Consider the following 18,974-nt stretch of genomic DNA (forward strand, 5'->3'; position numbering starts at 1 on the left):
CGAATTTTCCTAACTTTCACCATTTTAATTTATTTAATTTATTTTATTGAGTTTTTAGGATTTTCTAAGCCTTTTACTCATCTACCTCATCTTGAAATTCAGGCACTCTTAAGTAAAATTCTGAAAGTTTGTAGTTAAAAGAAAAAAAAAATAGGAAATTAATCATTGTTCGGACCTAGGTGTTACACTCTTAAGTTTAGGGGAGTAACTTCGTGTGCCAACCAGCTACTACATCCATCTATGTGGTCCCACCCCCTCTGATATGTTTACAACACAAAGGCCTTGTTCAAGAGACCCTTGGTCATTGCAACAAGGTGATGGCACTTAAGCTTAGTTCGACAATACAACTCATATAACCTACCACTTGGCATGGGTGTTGTTGACAATGTTGTCGGGGTACCAAAGAAGATAGGGATCAGAGACTTCGATGACACTATTTATGCTTCTGGTGACCTAGAGAACTACCTTAGTCTTCCTTGAGTCCTACGGTGGTTTACTAGGATCCTAAAGCATCTAGGCGGCTTAAAGCATGGACTCTCAACTCCACAGGCTCTCTATTCTAGCTCCTTGGAGGTTTTACCGTCTAGGAGCATTAGGGTCTGACCCTTAACCACCCTTCACGATCCTAAGGTATTTAGTCTACTAGAGGCATCCTAACCTAGGTCATTATTTGACAACCTAACTTTAGTGTCCTAATATTAGCTAGATGCAGGCAACTACACTCAACAAGCAGAGCACAATCAATCACCTAGAGCTAACATATATTCTTATGCATTCATGCACGATCAACAAGGAGATTTCATTCATCAATCACCTAAAGCGCATATCGCAATATATCATCATCCTTTCTAGTGCAATGGTAAATATTATAATATCATGCACACGCCATCCTAGGGGCATTTATGTAATTTTCTACCATATATATGGTATTCTCAACTAAAAAAATGCTCTTTGATGCCCTATTCACCAAAGGCAGAATATGATAGCATGCTTGATCATCTAGTATTCCCTACAAGTATTGCTTGAGGGGAGTTTGAAAGATTACTTGAATAATACCTGTCTTCCTAAATTGGCTTTTTCGCTCACTAGGAACTCTAAATTTTCTGAAATTTTTCTAGTAGATTCAAATTCAAGTTAATTTAAAGCCAGTATGAAATCTAGACGAAAAAAACAATCCGGTTTAGGCACATTTTTTCTCCGATTAGCATCAACCTAACACATGCCCGATTAATTTTACGATTTTTCAATTAATTTCATATTTCAAGAATTCATTTTAGTTTTTGTGATTTTCCTATAGTAACTAAATACAACTAAGTTCTTTCACTAAAGTTGAGAGTTTTAATCCAACGTTTTAATAAAATTAACCTCATATAGTTTTGATTAATATGAAAAGAAATAAACTCCTATCAAAATAGGCTAAATAATAACTCACCATTCTTGAGGATCGATCAAAACTCCAGCTTCATTGAGTTTTCCTTTCGAATTTCTCCGTGAGAGTTGTGTGAAATTTCTTCCTAAAACATTTTTGTCTAATTTCAGAATCTAAATCATTAAGAAACTTATAGATCTAAAGAAAAGCCTTTTAGATGATCCAAAGGTCTAGATTGAATCTATTAAAGCATTTGAGTAATTCTTTTATATTTTTCTTAATTCTAAGAAATTTTATGACCATTTTTTAATTGTAATTTTGACCATCCTAAAATTTATTGACCCCTACTATATACCTAATGTAATCATTTTACGTGGAAATAATTATTGGAAACATAATCATAAAACATTGTCAGAGACTCTGGACCTAAGTAAAAATAAAACAAAAATATTATGTACTAATCTATAGTCTACGAAATTAAATACAACTACACTATGCATGTGACATGGTCTTTAAAGTTGTGATGTCGTCGTTAACTGTAGGGGTGTCATGCCTTTACCTGAAAAATAAAAGTAACATGTGGCTTGAGTATTTTAAGAAATATTCGGTAAGTGACCTCACTATTGATGTTAGATGCAAACACATACAATCATGAATGATATCTATCATTTAAAATCGTATTCTCTTAGGTGACTATCCTAATCGAATCAATAGATTTGTATTTACTATTTTACACACAGCCCGTACATTCGAATATGGATCCATTAGTCGATTCGCACTTCTCTTTGGCCCTTTTCCTAGTCAAGCTAGCATTCTCTTGTGTTATTGCCAGACACCTGGTAAGAGTAGTGACTGTTGTAGTATCGTGTTAAACATGACGATCGTTTTTCTTTTCATAATGTACGCGTCCGTACTCATCATAAGGGAAAAAAATATCCCGATGCATGTGACATACAATAAAGCATGAAGTCCCAATATTTTCCCATTTAATAAAATCATGTAAGACAACCCCTTTCCTTTTCTTTCGTATCATATCATTTTACGACATAGTAAGCCTTTACAACATATTTCTGTGTTGTGTATTGTGTCAATACAATTTTACTTTGCATCATTCATGTCATACATCGTGTTATATCCTATCATACACATAACATATCCTTCAACATACCATATCATATCATGCACATATTATATCATAAATCATATCATAGCATGTATCATACGTCAAACATATCATATCATAACATGTATCAGATCATCAACATATATATCATAGTTATATCATATCATAGACATATCATTTCATAAACATCTCACACATATCAAGCATATGACACGTGCAGAGCCACGAGGCACGTGTCATCATACAGAACAAAAACTTCTAACCATGTCGATAGTAAGACCACTTACTTGGATGACCTTAGCCAAAGTTTTATCTAACTCCAAATTAGCTTGCTTTTTTTCCCTCAAATTCATTCCCATTTATGCCGAGGCGCTTCACCCTATTAAAGATGTTCACCTAATTCCTTCCGTAATTATAATTACTAAATTTTATTAAGTATTTAACAAATTCTTAATCTTTCAATTTAGATTTAATGTTTCTTGGAATATTAATACGATGTCTATTGACATACCATTTAGACTTGAACATAACAAATTCCTAAATTTAGATTTAATGTTTCTTGGAATATTAATAGACTTGGACATATAAGGGTCAAAAGAATGAAGATGTTGACTGCGAAAGGAGTTTTAGAAGCCTAAAATCTTTTGATATGGATCTTTGTGAGAGATATGTTATGGCCAAACAAAAATAAGTCAGTTTCACAAAGGCTACTAGAGAATTGAAGAAAGCGCAATTCAAAATGGTCCATACAGATGTTGAGGGACCATCTCCAATTTCATCACTTGATGAATCAAAGTTCTATGTCACCTTCATCGATGATTTCAGCAGGAAGAAATGGGTTTATTTCCTGAAACACAAGTCAAATGTGTTTTCCACCTTTAAGAGGTGAAAAGTTGAAGTTGAAATCAGACTAGCTTGAAGACAAATGTATGAGGTCTGACAAAGAAGAACAGTACGACAAATCAGAGTTTAAAACATTTTGTGCAGCTAAGAAAATTAGATTAATGAGGACAATTCCCAATAAGGAAAGAAAAAATGGTGTTACAGAAAGATGAACAGAACATTGAATGAGAAAGGAAAAAGCATGAGGATTCATTTTGGATTACCAAAGCCATTTGGGTTGATGCTGTAAACACAACAGCCTATTTGATCAATAGAAGGTCGTCAGTACCCTTGGAGTTCAAATTGTCAGAAGAAGTATGGACAGAAAAAGAACTCAAGTACTCTCACTTAAGAACTTTTAGTTGTATTGTGTATGTTCACGTTGATCTAGAAAAAAGAGACAAGCTTGATGTTAAGTCTATGAAGTGCTACTTCATAAGCAATGGCTCTAAGATGTTCGGGTACAGGTTTTGGGATGACAAGAATAGGAAAATCCTAAGACATTGTGACGTGGCCTTTGATGAAAATTTCATGTACAAGGACAAAGAGAAGATAAATTTCGAGATTACGAAGCAAGTGGGAGTTTAGCTTGAGTTGCAGGAAGACTTACCCAGTGATGTTACAACAGAAGCTCAAGAATCTCCTGAGACTGTTGCTGAAGAACCAAACGTGGAGCAAGTTACATTAAGTAGGTGTTGAGGTGATCATCCAGAACTATCAGAGCACGATATAGCTATTCACTTTCATTACATTATACTCTAATGACTAACGAAGGAAAACCAGAGTCATTTGATGAGGCCCTACAGATAGAAGATTTAACCACGTGGGAGCAAGTCATGGATGATGAGATGAGCTCACTTGAAAAGAATAATACATGAGTGTTGACTGAGTTACCAACAGGAAAGAGAACTATGTTTAACAAATGGGTGTTCAGAACCAAGGCTGGATTAGATGACAAAAGGAGGTTCAAGACTTGGTTAGAAGTTAAAAAATATTCACTAAGGAAAGACATTGAATTATGCTGAAATCTTTTATCCTGTTGGGAAATTAGCTACTATCCGAATTTTATTGAGTCTTGTTGTATTGGAGAATTTGTACCTTGAGAAAATGGATGTAAAAACAACATTTTTAAATAGAGATTTAGATGAGGAGATCTATATGCAACAACCAGAAGGATTTGCATCTCCAGACAAGGAACACATAGTGTGTAAGCTGAATAAGAGCTTGTATGAATTGAAACAAGCACTGAGACAATAGTACAAGAAGTTTGACTTCTTCATGTGCAAGAGTGGTTTCCACAGGAGTGAAAAGAATCAGTGTTGTTATCTCAAGAAATACACTAATTCTTATGTTTTTCTACTTCTAGTGAATGATATACTGATTGTTGGATCAAGTATGAGGGCAAGCATGTCTTCATTATTTGAGATAAAAGATTTGGGTACAGCGAAGAAGATTCTTGGGATGAGGATTTCTCGAGATAGATCTGCTGGGATTAAATCTATCCCAAGAGCAATACATTGAGAAGGTGTTGTCCAAACTTAGGATGAATGATGTTAAACTCAGGACTACCCCTTTGGAAAATCATATTAAATGATCAAAGGGGTAATCTCCCAAGACAGTTGTGGAACGTGAGCACATGGCATCAGTTTCGTACACTTCTGCAATTGGGAGTTTGATATATGTTATGGTCTACACTAAACTTGATATAACACATGTAGTGAGAGAATTGTTATGTCATAGAGCCTGCTACATATTTATAGCTTAGCCACCTAGTAAATGACTTATAAAATAAATTATATCTATTTTCTTTTAAATAAGTGTTTATACATATCCGAAATATCAGAAAGTTATGCATTAATAATTTTAAAATGAATTTAGAATAGAAGAACTAAAGAGTTTAAATTATACCATTATTAGTTTGAATATATATATATATAAAAGTCGGAAGAATTGACGAGGAAGGGGTGACATTATACGACGTCGTTTGGGTAAGAGACCATCGTTAGTAGTATTGGGCTCATTGAAGAGCCCAACACGTAAGACGTCATGGGCTTTTGTTAAACTCAGCCCAATGTTCAAAGTTCTTGTTAAAAAGGTACCTTTAAAACCTAATTTCATTAAAAAGTTGAAATTTCAAATTAAATAAATTAGGGTTGTAATTATAAGTAATTATTGTAAGATTGAATAAATCAAAAGGTTAATTTTTATTATTTTCAACCTAGGTACTATCATAAATTCATTAGATTGCCAAATTACTCTTCAAACTAAAATTTACTTTTTATCTTATCATGTTTTATTTTTAAATATGAAATTAAAATAATTTTATTAAATAACTTATGTCAAATATGACTTTATTTATAAATATTAAAATTAAAATCGAAAATAAATATAACAAAAATATTAATTTTCTATTGTAACTAATAAAATATATAAATTGATTAATAAAACTATATAGTACACGTGTAATGCATGCTATTTGGAAAATGCATGTTGAAATATATTACCACAACTCTTTTAATTCTTTTTAATTATATAATTTTATAATATATTTATTTAATATAATTGACTCCAATATTTTATTTTTGTTATAATTATTAGGATTTATTACCAAAAAAAACTCAAATACATTAATTAAAATTTAATTAGTTAATTTTATTTTAAAAATATTGAATCATGTAATAAAATGGTTGAAAATATTTTATTTATTTAAATTAATTTAATTATTTATTCTCACAACAATTGGATATCAGTAGTAGTAGTCCTGACATGACTTGAAAACGTGACTACCAATCCATTTTTTTTTTTTTTTAATTTAGGTTTGAGATATTTTTTTTAAAAAAAAAATTGTATTAGTTTGTGAGTTGATAATTTTTTATGATTTTAGCCCGATCAACTTAAACCTAACCTAATTCTACCTTACTTGTAACCGATGTTAGTGATGCATTATAACTTGTGAACATAATATTTGAGTTTTATGAGATTTTAGTTATTAATATAATATTTATAGTGAACAAGTCTCGACATGCCAACTTAATTCAATGTGAAAATAGAAAGTTGGGTCAAATCATGAAATTTATTCAAATGGTTCGAGTCACTAACCCAACCAAACAAACATTTTAAGTTCAAAAATCAATTAGACACAGGTTTTGAATTAGTGTGTCATATGTGGTTGGTGCGACAAAATGATGACTTTTTGGAAGAAAAATAAGGATAATGTGGTAGGTGGTTGTAGAAAAAGACAGAAAGTAATGTCCAGATGGTGGCTTTGGACACGTGGGCATGGAGATGAGGCCACGTGGGCCAACGGTTTTGACAGCTTTATTTGGTCAAATGAGCTGAATGAAACCGTTGGTTTTGACGTTCAAACGTAAACATAACCGTCAAATGTGTCGGTGAGGTGGGTGCAACGGCCTACCCCTGTCGGCCAATCCCACACCGTATGATTCAATTTTCTCGTTTCCTCCCCGCCTTCATCGCCGTCCGATGCTCACTACACTTTATTTAACAAAAATTTTATAAAGACATAAATGTTTGAATTCTAAACATAACCTTAAATAAATTATTTTATTTAATGTATCTTTAAATTTTAATAATTTCTTATTTAATGAGGACTAGCATCATGTCATATTTTTCTTAATATATGTCTACTGTCAATTATATTAAAATTATTGATAATTATAACGTGTCAAATATATTTATTTTTTATATTAACTACGTATCATTTTAGATATAACTTTGACACACGGAAAGAAATAATAAGTTTTCAACTTAAATCAATTTTATGTATAAGTTAAATTAAATTATGAATCAACGTAATATTTGGTAGTTACTATTTATAAATTTATTAAATATTTATAAATTTACTAAAGACTTTTTTAAAATGGAAATAAGTATAATAAGGAAAAAACAAAATATTCATTATTTCTTTTGGCACTTACTTGGATATTATTTCCATGAAACTTACAACACCCAAAACGACGTTGTTTTAATGTGTTTCATATGTTTAAAATATATATATATAGAAAACATTAGTTTTTTAGTTGTATCATTTATTATTATTATTATTTTATATTTTATTATTTGACAAGCTGGAATTTGGCATGACCCGTTGAATTTCCACCTCGAAGCCTTTGGACACGTCAGCTCACACCTATGATTCAGAAGCGGACAAAAAATCGTCGAAAAGGAGATTGTGTCTGACACGTGGAAGGTGACTGTACAAAAAAGATCGAGGCGGGGCCCAGCTAGAGAATTATATTGTTGTGCCAATAGCATGTGCCACGTGTAACGACAAAATTGAATGATAAGATGTCCCATCCTGGCTTTGACTATAAACAGTAAATTGTTCTCTCTCTTTCAAACTCTTCCACGCGCTTCTAGAAATTGAAGTGCACGTGCTATACGGAACTGCTTAATAATAATAATAATAATAATAATAATAATAATAATAATAATAATAATAATATCATTAGCTCTATGGCGAGCGTCATCCAGCTCACATTCAATTCTTTCAAACCACCCAACGCTATTGCTTGATTCTATCATGTTCAAGATATTTCATTTTTTAGGGTGGTGTATTGTTCTTCATTTTTGTATGTCATTGTAATCTTATTTTATCTTAGTTCGCTATGGTGGGTTGTTCAATGTCTTCAGCTTCAATGCTTTGGATTAGTGTCAATACCATGAGAGACGTCATCCTCTATTTGTGCCTTCACCTCCAATTGCCACATCATAGATCGGAAAAAAGTTTTAGGGTGGCCGCCACAAAAGGTTAAGCACATTATTATGGACATTGTCATGGTACTTCCTGCGCACAGTTAAAACTTAGACCAGAGAAGATAACAAGAAATCGAGTGGTTGATGTGTTGAGGCTGACAATCGTAAAAAAACTCAATGATTTTTTATTCTTGGACAGTTCAACGATTCAACATCTTTTCCATTATTCTAACGTATTTCGAGTTTATTCAAGTTTGCTTTGTCTCAATTGAAGCTAGTATAGCTTGATTTAGTATAACTGAGGTCGATTTGGGTTTGATTTAGCCAAGTTTGGTGCAATTTTGTATATTCTTTCGGTTCTTTGTATCTTTATATTAGTCTTCGTTCCGTCTTGACTCATTTATTGGTCATTTCAAGAATTAGAATAATTATTTGTATAATTAAGAAAACTTAAATGGGCATTAATTATGCCATTAGGACACAAACTTGTTTATTTATGGAAAATGGTTAAATAAGTAAATATATTTTTTAAAATTATAAAAAAGAATATTAATAAAAACTAAAAATGATTTTAATTATACTTGAACCATTTAAATATTATTAATTCACCCCCAAAGCGCGTGCAATACACGGGCAGTTATTTTTCATATTTGGAAATGAATTGTTGTCTCAGGATAAAAATAATATAATTTTATTTAAAAAAAAAAAAACAATAAATACCAAATCAGGGTTCTGCCGTTTTCATTTCGCGTTAACAATCCCAACTGCCACATCACATTTGAACATCCAAGTTGGCTTTCCTTCCGCCGTTGCTTATAAAATCTAACTCGTTAAGAGTATCGAAAATCGCGCTCTCCAATTCCCATTGCATATCTCCTCCCCCAAATCTCTCCTCTTAACAATCTCGCCGCGTCTTCTTCTCTTACTCGGATTCCTCTTTTTCCTCCGCCGCGGACATTCTTGGTGAGTCTCTCTTTTTCCATTTCTCCTTGTTCTTCTTTCGAGATTTTGAGCGTTTTTGAGCTGCTGATTTGATTATTACAACTGCTTGATGGTTATTGGCGTTTATTGTTTGGGGGAAGCGATTTCTGTGGATTTTGCGATATAGGTCTTGGTTACGTTTTTAGGATTTCTGCGTTTGTTCGATTGTGTTCTTCTGGTTCTTTCTGGAATTTGAGGAAAACAGGGAAAGAATTTGTTGATTTCGATTAAATTTAGATGTTTCGTGTTTGAACACGGATTTTTTAATTTCTAGGTCAACAAAAGGCGAAGTCAAAATGTTTTTCCCTAATTTATGCACGCCAGTATTGATTTGAATGCTTTGTCGACTAATCCGTGCATGTTTTGATGGTTGTTTTGAATTTGGGATTTCTTTAGCAAGAAATTTAGTGGAAGAGAGGAGGCAGTTGTTGGTAGTGCTTGTGTTTCATTCGTGGTCAGTAAATGGGCTGCGTTCCGTCTAAAGGAAGAAGGCAGTTCCCTGGCTACGAGGATCCTGTTTTCCTTGCTGCACAAACGACCTGTAAGCTCTCTGTTTCACTCAGCTGCGCATTATCTGCAATGTTTGTTTCTTCATAATTGTTCAGAAATTGTACATTTGATAAGATTATCTTCTTAGGATATTGTGAGTAGGGGCTGAGCAAAGGGACCAATTGGCCATTAGTTCTTCTTAGATTCAAAAAAATTTATAAGAAAGCTAGCAACCTAAGGTTTTACTTCCCTAAATTTAAAGGATTCAAAGGTAGAATATAAAATTTTGTTCTCCTTGTGAAAGGGTGAGACTGCACATCGGTTGGGGAGGAGAATGAAGCGTAGGCGTGTGGAAACCTCTTCCTAGTAGACGCGTTTTAAAACCGTGAGGCTAACGGTGATACGTAATGGGCCGAAGCGAACAATATTTACTAGCGGTGGACTGTTACGAATGGTATTAAAGGCAGACACTGGGTGACGTGCCAATGAAGGTTGAGCCCCGAGAAGGGGATGGACATGAGACGGTGTGCCAGCCAAGGACGTTGGGCCTTGAAGGACTGTGGATTGGGAGTCATACATCGATTGGAGAAGGAATGAGTGCCAACGCGCTGGACCTCGAAGGGGGTGGATTGTGAGATCCCACAACGGTTGGGGAGGAGAACGAAACATTCTTTATAAGCGTATGGAAATCTCTCCATAGCAGACGCATTTTATAAAAGGAATTTCAAAAAAGAAAACCCAAAGAGAACAATATCTGCTAGTAGTGGGCTTGGACCGTTATAAAAAGTTTTTTGATCCCCTTTTCATGATGATGGGTTGGAAATTCTCGTCCATGATCCTGTATGATCATGGTTCAAGCTCAGTTTACTCAGAATTGGTTGTTCGGATTCAACACCGAAGAAACAAAGTTCTGTCGTAATGTATCATATCATTAGTACCAAGAGCCGGGACTGAATCAACTTTTTACTATACTTTGAGTTGTTGCATATATTACCATCGAGGGTTGAGTGGCTTATCTAAGAGTTATTTCTACGTTGCATGACCTTGATTCGAATATGATACTATTTCGTTCATATTTCTCTCCTTTTCATGCATCTTTCAGTTAGTGTCAGTGAAGTTGAAGCTTTATTTGAGCTTTTCAAAAGCATCGGCAGTTCAGTAATAGATGAGGGGATAATAAACAAGGTATTCTAACACGATCCCTCATATCTGGATAACCTCGTATGTTTTTCTGCACACGACGGTGATATATCGTTAGAGACATTTATCTTCTTCTTAGATTATGGCTAATTGTGATATAAGCTGAACTCGAGTTATGAAAATCCAAATTTCTATCTGCAGGAAGAATTTGTATTAGCTCTTTTCAAGAACAGGAAGAAAGAAAACCTCTTCGCTAGCCGGGTAATGTTTATGCTGCAAACTAGTTTATTTAGCTATTCAAACAAGTGATCGTTCGAATAATAATAATAAGAATGAACTGCTGTTGTGCTTGTAGATCTTTGATCTATTTGATGTGAAGCATAAAGGAGTTCTTGATTTCGGCGACTTTGTTCGAGCACTCCATATATTCCATCCAAGCGCGCCTTTGGAAGACAAGATAGTTTGTAAGTACAGAAAATATGGTCAAAAACTTGAATATTCCAGAATTTATCAGTTCTTGCGGCTTAGAACTAAATATGTCGTAAATCTTTTGCAGTTTCATTTAAGCTGTATGATTTAGACAATACGGGCTTCATCGAGCGACAAGAGGTATGGAGATAACTTCACTCCCTTGTTCTTTGACCGTGTCACAGCGAGTTACTCGGATGAATTGATTTAGATTTTCTCCGGGTCTTAAATCTCTGATTCGATTGTTTGGGGTCGATCCTGTTTATGTACTTGGATGTTTCATTGTGTAAAGCGATAATGACAGGTTAAGCTAATGTTGTTAGCACTTCTGGGTGAATCTGAAATGAAATTGGCTGATGAAACAATCGAGGCGATACTCGATAAGGTGAGTTGCCACGTCCACTCTTCAAAACTAGACAATATTATTAGACTATCAATCTCGTAACGTGACATGTCGATATAATACTCCACGGTTTCGAGTACTAACGAATCAGCAGAATCATGAAAATCTTTTTTGTACTTTGGCAGACATTTTTGGAAGCTGATACGAACCAAGATGGGAAGATCGACTTGTCGGAGTGGCATTCTTTTGTTTTGAAGAACCCGTCGTTATTAAGGATCATGACACTTCCTTATTTAAGGTAAGGATACATACGAGTGCACGGTTTCCGGTGTTGAACGAAGGAATTGAGACGAGTTTTGTTGTTGAAAATGCAGGGATATAACGACAGCGTTCCCAAGTTTTGTGTTCTATTCGGAGGTTGATGAGGCTGCTGCTTGAAGAAAGTACATAGAAACAGAAGAATTTTAGACATTTTTTCGGAATGTTGTATCCATAGGCTTTGGGAGAAGTCCTTGTCCGAGCATCAAAAAAAATTAGTGTGGGGGCTCGGCTACTTGTAAAGCATCTTTCATGTCTTCTAATTTTGCAGATATTATTTCATTTTAAAAAATATGCATTTTTTTTTTAATTAACTTTTTTTTTCCCAAAAATTAATAATATTCTTAAACTTCCGAAAAATTTGAAAGTTTAAAAATATCCTTAAAACTCTAAAAATGTTCCAACAGCTAGAGTATAATATATATATATATATTGTTACAAACGAGTATAGTTGGAGAAGTTGAGAGAATGAGATAACCAACCAGAAGTGATCTAGTTAGAATGAGTTGATTCGGGATGGGGAGACCAACAAAAGGTGATCTAGAATAAGTTGACAAATAGAAGGTGATATAGGATGAGGTGCCTCGGAACACGCAACCAAAGTGATGTGACCTATAAAAGAGAAAGAGTTGCACATTAGTATGGTGCTTATTGTACATGCACTGATGTTTCAGTTAGACCCGAGAATATTGACCTATATTTCCTATTTTCCTCTCGAATTTGGAATAAGAAGAGAAACAAGCTATCGATATATGAAATGGCATGCCCCTTGAGATGAAGGGATCACCTACCGAGTCGAGTGAGAAATTAGGCTCCCAATTCCTTTGTTTTCGAAGTTTACTTAGGTCTTGGATTATCTTTTGTCATTTATTTTTATGACAGAGGGGCATTTAGGTCATTTCACCTTGGTTTCATCCTAGGTTTCTATTTCTCTCTGTGGGTTTGTGCAACTCCCTTAATTTTCTTGTCTAAATTAGAGACATCACTACATGCATGCCTTTAATAACATAGGCAGAAATTTAAAATAAAATATTTTCAAATGAAACTATGAAATTACATGTTTAATTTATAACAAAAAAATAAAAATAACATAGTATTTGATTACGAAATGAAAAGCCACTTATCAACTACTAAATGGAAATCAATGCATACTACTGTCTTATCTTAACTTTCATGGTCATTCCAGCATTCACCGCCTTCCGTGCAAGGACACTTTACCTTTACCTGAAAAATAAGGGTAGCACATGACTTGAGTATTTTAAAAAATACCTAGTAAGTCAGCCTACTGTTGAGGCTAGTAATGCAATCACACATATAAGAATAGGACATATCCTTTAAAACTGCAACATGACCTTGGACTCTTTCTAGTTTCGGGCAGGGTTGAATGTGTGGTACTTCTCCATGCACGACCTACACACACATGGACCTACCAGACAGGCTTATATACATACCTCTTAGGGCTAGCTTGGTCGGACACCACATAAAAGGAAAGACCCGCATGATAACATGACGATCGAAGATACATGCCCATATTAACATAACATAACACGTAAGTATCTTGATGCACATGACATACATACATGCATGAGTTCCCATGATTTACATTCATAGCAGAGTATTAACATCCTTTCCCTTTCTACTTTCATCCATGACATAGCACATATATACATCATGTATACATGACAGTCATCATATATAGGGGTGTACATTTAACTCGACAATCCGACAACCCAGACCAACCCAACCCGAACTATAAGGGTTGAGTTGTGTTGGATTAGCCTTTTGGGTTGGGTTGAGTTGGGTTGGGTTCATTTTGTTAAACCCGAACTAACTCAGTTTGGTTTTGGGTTCATGGGATAAAACTTCGAGTTGACCCGAACCAAATAAAAATATATAAAATATATTAAGAAGTTAACCGGAATGATAGGTTTGACCTAGTGTTTATTATAGCTCCGATAAGAGTGAGAATTTTTTTTATTGTTTTAGAAATTCTTTTAACACCACCAAAATTTGTCCAAAATATTTTGACTATTTTAATGTTTACTACAAGCGCTGTGAGAGAATTCTTGATTATTTTAAAAAAAATTTAATACCTAAAAGAGTAATAGAAAATTGGATCCATAAAAAATTAGTTTTAATTGATTTAAAGATTTTGTTATAAAATTGAGAATTTTTTTTAATATATTTATTATTTATTTAATATTTTTAATATATTTATTATTTATTTATTCCAACATTATTATATATATTTCTCCATTTTTATAATAGTTTAGGCTTATTTCCATTAAAATATTTTTATAATAAAGATATTTTTTTATTTTTGTTATATATATAGTATCTTTAAACAAATTCTTTGTTGTTTTTTAATTTTATGATCTATTCTTGTATTTTTAACAAATTCTCATCAAATGTCGATATTTTAGTTGTTTTTAGTTTTATGACAATGTTGAACTACGTGAATATGTTACCATTTTCGCTCCTTATTCTCGATTGATTTTTTTGTGGGAATAATTATGGATTGATTGGTGAACTTTTTAATTATGTTTTATCTAAGATTGTATCCGAATAATTATAAAGGATAAATAAAAAAATAATTTTTTTTACAATAAGTCAACCTAACCCAAACCCAACCTGAAAATTTTCGGGTTGGGTTGGATTACCAATCCAACCAACCCGAACTTTTGAGTTGGGTAAAAAAAAAAAAAATCGCTCAATCCAACCCAACCCAAACCATGTACCCCTAATCATATATCTTTACATGGCAAGACATAATATGTGACATATATAGTGTTTCATTTCATTCATAACATGACGAAATGGATATCACATGCATACATAACATCACATCATATGTCATTATATAAAACACATACATAATACAAATAGTCACAAAACATGCACCATCATACATCATTCAATTATCTAAAATTTCGAACGTCAATTATTTGTAATCCATATAATATTTGGAAAAAAAAAAATCCAGCTATGAGTCAACATTTTTTGGATTCAAAAAGTGTTGGTAAGGAGGATCTTTCCTCTTTTTTTATTGGGTTGTTTTGCTTTTTAGTTGTCCACTCCATTATTTGCTTTATTCATTGTTTTTGCCTATTTTTGTCCTCAACCATGTTGGAATGTTTTTTTTTTCTTCATTTATATATTTATTTGCTTCATGTTTCTTAATTTAAGTTCATTCTACGACCTTAGTTTTTGGCCACGACATAAGGTGGCGGTGCACGAGTCGGTGTCGATGGTAGTCGAGAGAAGGGAAGAAAAATTAATTAAAAAATTAGAAAAAATATTTTTATAGCTGATTCAGTAGGTTCAATCTTCTGTGATCTTGACCAAATAAGGAGCGTCTCACAAAAGGATAAGCAGATGAATAGTTCTCAAGTGTTGATTTTAAGAGTTGCATAATGAGTCACATGCTCAAGTGACTTTGAGTGTTGTTGTCTTGAAAACATCTTAGGATTCTCATAGGGGTATTTTGGTCATTTACTACCCCAAATCTTGGTTTAAACCCTTGGCATATTCAAATGGATTTGTAACTTTGTATAATCTGTTTAAACCATGACATAAGGCTCCTCATCAAATTTCATGTCATTTAGAGGTCACTTTTGTAATGGCTCTAAATTTTCTACTTAACCTAAGGTCGCTACTGTATACATATCATGGACATTTAATGCAGAATTGTGTATGGACACCTTATAATAATATCAACCTTCCTACTTTATTTCATGCTTTTGAATAAAACTAATAGAAAAGAAATAAAACAAAAAACAATACAAAATGAAATGCCCTATACTAATCTACCTGCTACTAAATAGAAATGACATATAGTCTACTACAAATTAAATGTGAATCTATCCTAAGCATGTGTCACCATCTTAGGAATTGTGATGCTACCGTTAGCCTTACAGGGTCGCCTTGCCTTTACTTGAAAAATATAATAGCACGTGGCTTGAGTATTTTAAGAAATACTCAGTAAACGACCCTCTATCGGAGTTATAATGCAAAGACATACAAATGCATGCATGAGACCTATCATAATAGTATGTTTTCCTACCGAGGCTATCCTAACGAGCAACTTGAATGTGTAATTAATTTCCTACATACGACTCACACGTGCAAGTATGGACCCACAAGTCAGTTCGCACAATTCCTAAGCCACTTTCTGGTTTGGTGAGCATACAGTGGGAGCTGTTGATGTCAGACACTCGTTAGAAGTAGGGACCATCATAGCAGAACTATGTCAAACATAATGATCGTTTCCCCTGCCTATCGTGAAGGAATAAGGGTATACCCCGTTGCATGAGCACGCAATAATGCATGAGGTTCTTAAATCTTTCTATTTTAATTATCCTTAATACAACCTCGCTAACATATTTTTCATATCATAACGTTTTTCATAATATTTTTCATATTTTCATAACATTTATATATAATTGATTATAACTGTCATGCATACGTTGGAGTTGTATTTCATGCTATTTGTTGTTTTCATGTCAATCATATCATATCATTTATGTAATTTATAAGTCATATTGTAACATTTTCATGCTATCATAATTATGGTCAAAAATAGGTTCGGGAGGGTCGTAACGAAGGAAATTAGGCTAAAAATGGAATTATGAGCCGATAAACCGAGAATTGAGCTATGGAGCCAGCCAAGACATCTGAGTTGTCTAAGCCGATGATGTGTTGCGTTGCAGGTGTGCCACAATCATAAATTTAAGGTAGTCATACTATCCTTTAACGCTTTTGTCTAAGCCGATGATGTGTTGCGTTGCGTTGCAGGTGTGCCACAATCATAAATTTAAGGTAGTCATACTATCCTTTAATGCTTCCGACAAAATCAGCTAAAATATTGCCCTCGAGCGATCAAAAAGCGTGTTTTCCAACTGGCTCAAACCGTTGAAGTGGGATGAAAAGGACCTCCCTTTTCTTGGGAGACCAACTCCCCACTTCTCAACGTGGACAATGTGGTAATTTTCCTTCCTTTTATCCCCTCATTTTTGGGTTATCATAGTCCATTATAGTCATTTTTAAATTGATCAAAATATTATATTTTTTAGTGTCTGTCTACATCATAGTTCGTGAATCGAAACCTCAAAAATCAGATCGTGACAATTGTCTCGTACCATTAAGATGTGGTTTGGGACAAGCCAAGGCAAAAGATGGTGGAGATCATGAGAATAGGATATCTAAAAAAAACTTAAAGAAAGTTACTAATTATACTAAGAAGGTGAACCTTCCTTTTTTATGGTTCAATCATGAGAACTATTATCTTGATTAGGTGACCTCATCTTAATGAAAACATGGAATTCGATTTATTATTGAGTCAAAAGTTTATATTCAAAATAGGTGGAGGCTCGATATAAGTGAGAACGAATTCAAAGGATGAAAGCAACCAAATTTAGAGTTAGATAGAACTTTGGCTTAAGGTCAACTAAGTAAGTGACCTCGGTATTGAATAGGCTAGAAATTATATGAGTTACAATTTATGGTTGTTTGAGATGACGTACAATGATGCATGCGATATTTATGTTTACGATGTATGAGTTGTATCGTATGATATCGTACACTAGTTATATGATAATGTATGAGCTACGATGTATTAGCTATGTTGTATGATGATGTATGAGCCATGATGATGTACGATAACATATGTGCGTTATATGATGGTATATGATGTACATGATGTACTCGATGCACTTTATGGCTTTATGATGGCTATGATGTTTTGCATGACATTTACCTTAATATGATGATATTTTTCATATTAAGCATGTTGTGTGATGATAAATGTCATATTGCATCAAGTCGATAGATCGACCTAGGACACAACCTTAATAATATGAAGATGATACTAATATAAATATCTAACGAGCGTGTTACTAAGCGTAACAAAGAGATGAGAGTAGGGTTGTGTCAAAAGAGATGTTAAGATGAGAACTAGAGAGACCTCATGCATGTTGTATGTACATAAGCATAGGGATACATCCCTTTTATGATTATGAGAGTGCACGCGCATAGTATGATGATGAGGGTGTTCATGGGGAGCATGACACTAGGGGTTCTGCTGACCTTCGGACGTCGCTACAGATAGCTAGCTTGATTAGAGAGGGTTTAGGGAGTGTGCAAGCCGTTTGGGGATTCGCACTCCACGTGTGGGTTGCTTGTAGGGAAGTACTATACATCCATAGTAGTCTGGACTGGAGGCCACCCCTAGTAAGAGATTCAAAAGAGATAGGTCCCTAGAGCATATTTGCATGTGATTGCATTTCGCATGACCCCTATAGTGGGGTAACTTATTGAGTATTTTTCGAAATACTCAGGCCGTGTGCCTTATTATTTTTCAAGTAAAGGCAAGGCGTTCATGTACGTATGACAACGATATCGTGAGAAGAGATTATGGACATAGGGTAGATGCATATTTAAATTCCTTGTTAGGATATATAGGTTGCTTTGCATTTCATTGATTTAAATTATTTTCTTTAAATTTGAGTATTTCGTATTAAACACGGAAGTCCATGACTGAGCTTTCCAGAGTTAGAAGTTTTAAATATTTTCGACATTTATACGGTAGATAATATATTCTTTAAAAGTTATATTACCTATTTTAGAAAAACATGGGACGATAGTAGCGACTTTGAGTGAGTAGAACTTTAGGGTCGTTACATGTGACTAAGAACAAAACATGTTGAAAGGACCATTGTTGGTTTGTGGGGATAATCTTCACTCTTAGAAACGAGAAGAAAACAACATGGCCATGTCTAGAGGATGTAGAGGAATGTCGGGACCATTAAATTTTAAATTTGGATTTTGTTAAATCCTGATATGGGTCCGATGCATGAGTCGTTCGTTTAAGTAAATAATGTAAGATTATGATATAAAAGGTTGACTACCGGTCCAATTCTAAATGAATTTAATGTTTAGATATGATACAAGCCGTTTGATTAATACCGTAAATTAATTTTTTTGATAGAATATTCTTCATTTTGAGTATAAGATTTCATGGATTTACTTTGAGTTTTGGACGCTAATACTAATAGATATAATATTCCTTGATTATAAACTCATGATCATTTCTTAGATTAGCTGATGTGGAACTTTCATCATCAAACTGAAGAGAAAAATATGAGAGA

The 18,974-nt window shown here is 33.8% G+C and overlaps 1 protein-coding gene across 1 annotated transcript; it reads left to right on the forward strand.

Annotated features, from left to right (window-relative positions):
- The first annotated feature begins 8,852 nt into the window (after nt 1–8,852).
- On the forward strand, nt 8,853–11,970 carry LOC111471822 (calcineurin B-like protein 1). The gene is made up of 9 exons (XM_023117497.1): nt 8,853–9,053; nt 9,468–9,612; nt 10,663–10,745; nt 10,902–10,961; nt 11,056–11,164; nt 11,257–11,309; nt 11,473–11,553; nt 11,697–11,809; nt 11,886–11,970. Exons 2-9 carry the CDS (start codon nt 9,534–9,536, stop codon nt 11,947–11,949), a joined length of 642 nt encoding a protein of 213 aa, XP_022973265.1. The 5' UTR covers nt 8,853–9,053; nt 9,468–9,533; the 3' UTR covers nt 11,950–11,970.
- Nucleotides 11,971–18,974: the final 7,004 nt, after the last annotated feature.

The sequence above is a fragment of the Cucurbita maxima genome, unplaced genomic scaffold, assembly GCF_002738345.1.
Source record: "Cucurbita maxima cultivar Rimu unplaced genomic scaffold, Cmax_1.0 Cma_Scf00058, whole genome shotgun sequence".
NCBI lineage: Eukaryota > Viridiplantae > Streptophyta > Magnoliopsida > Cucurbitales > Cucurbitaceae > Cucurbita > Cucurbita maxima.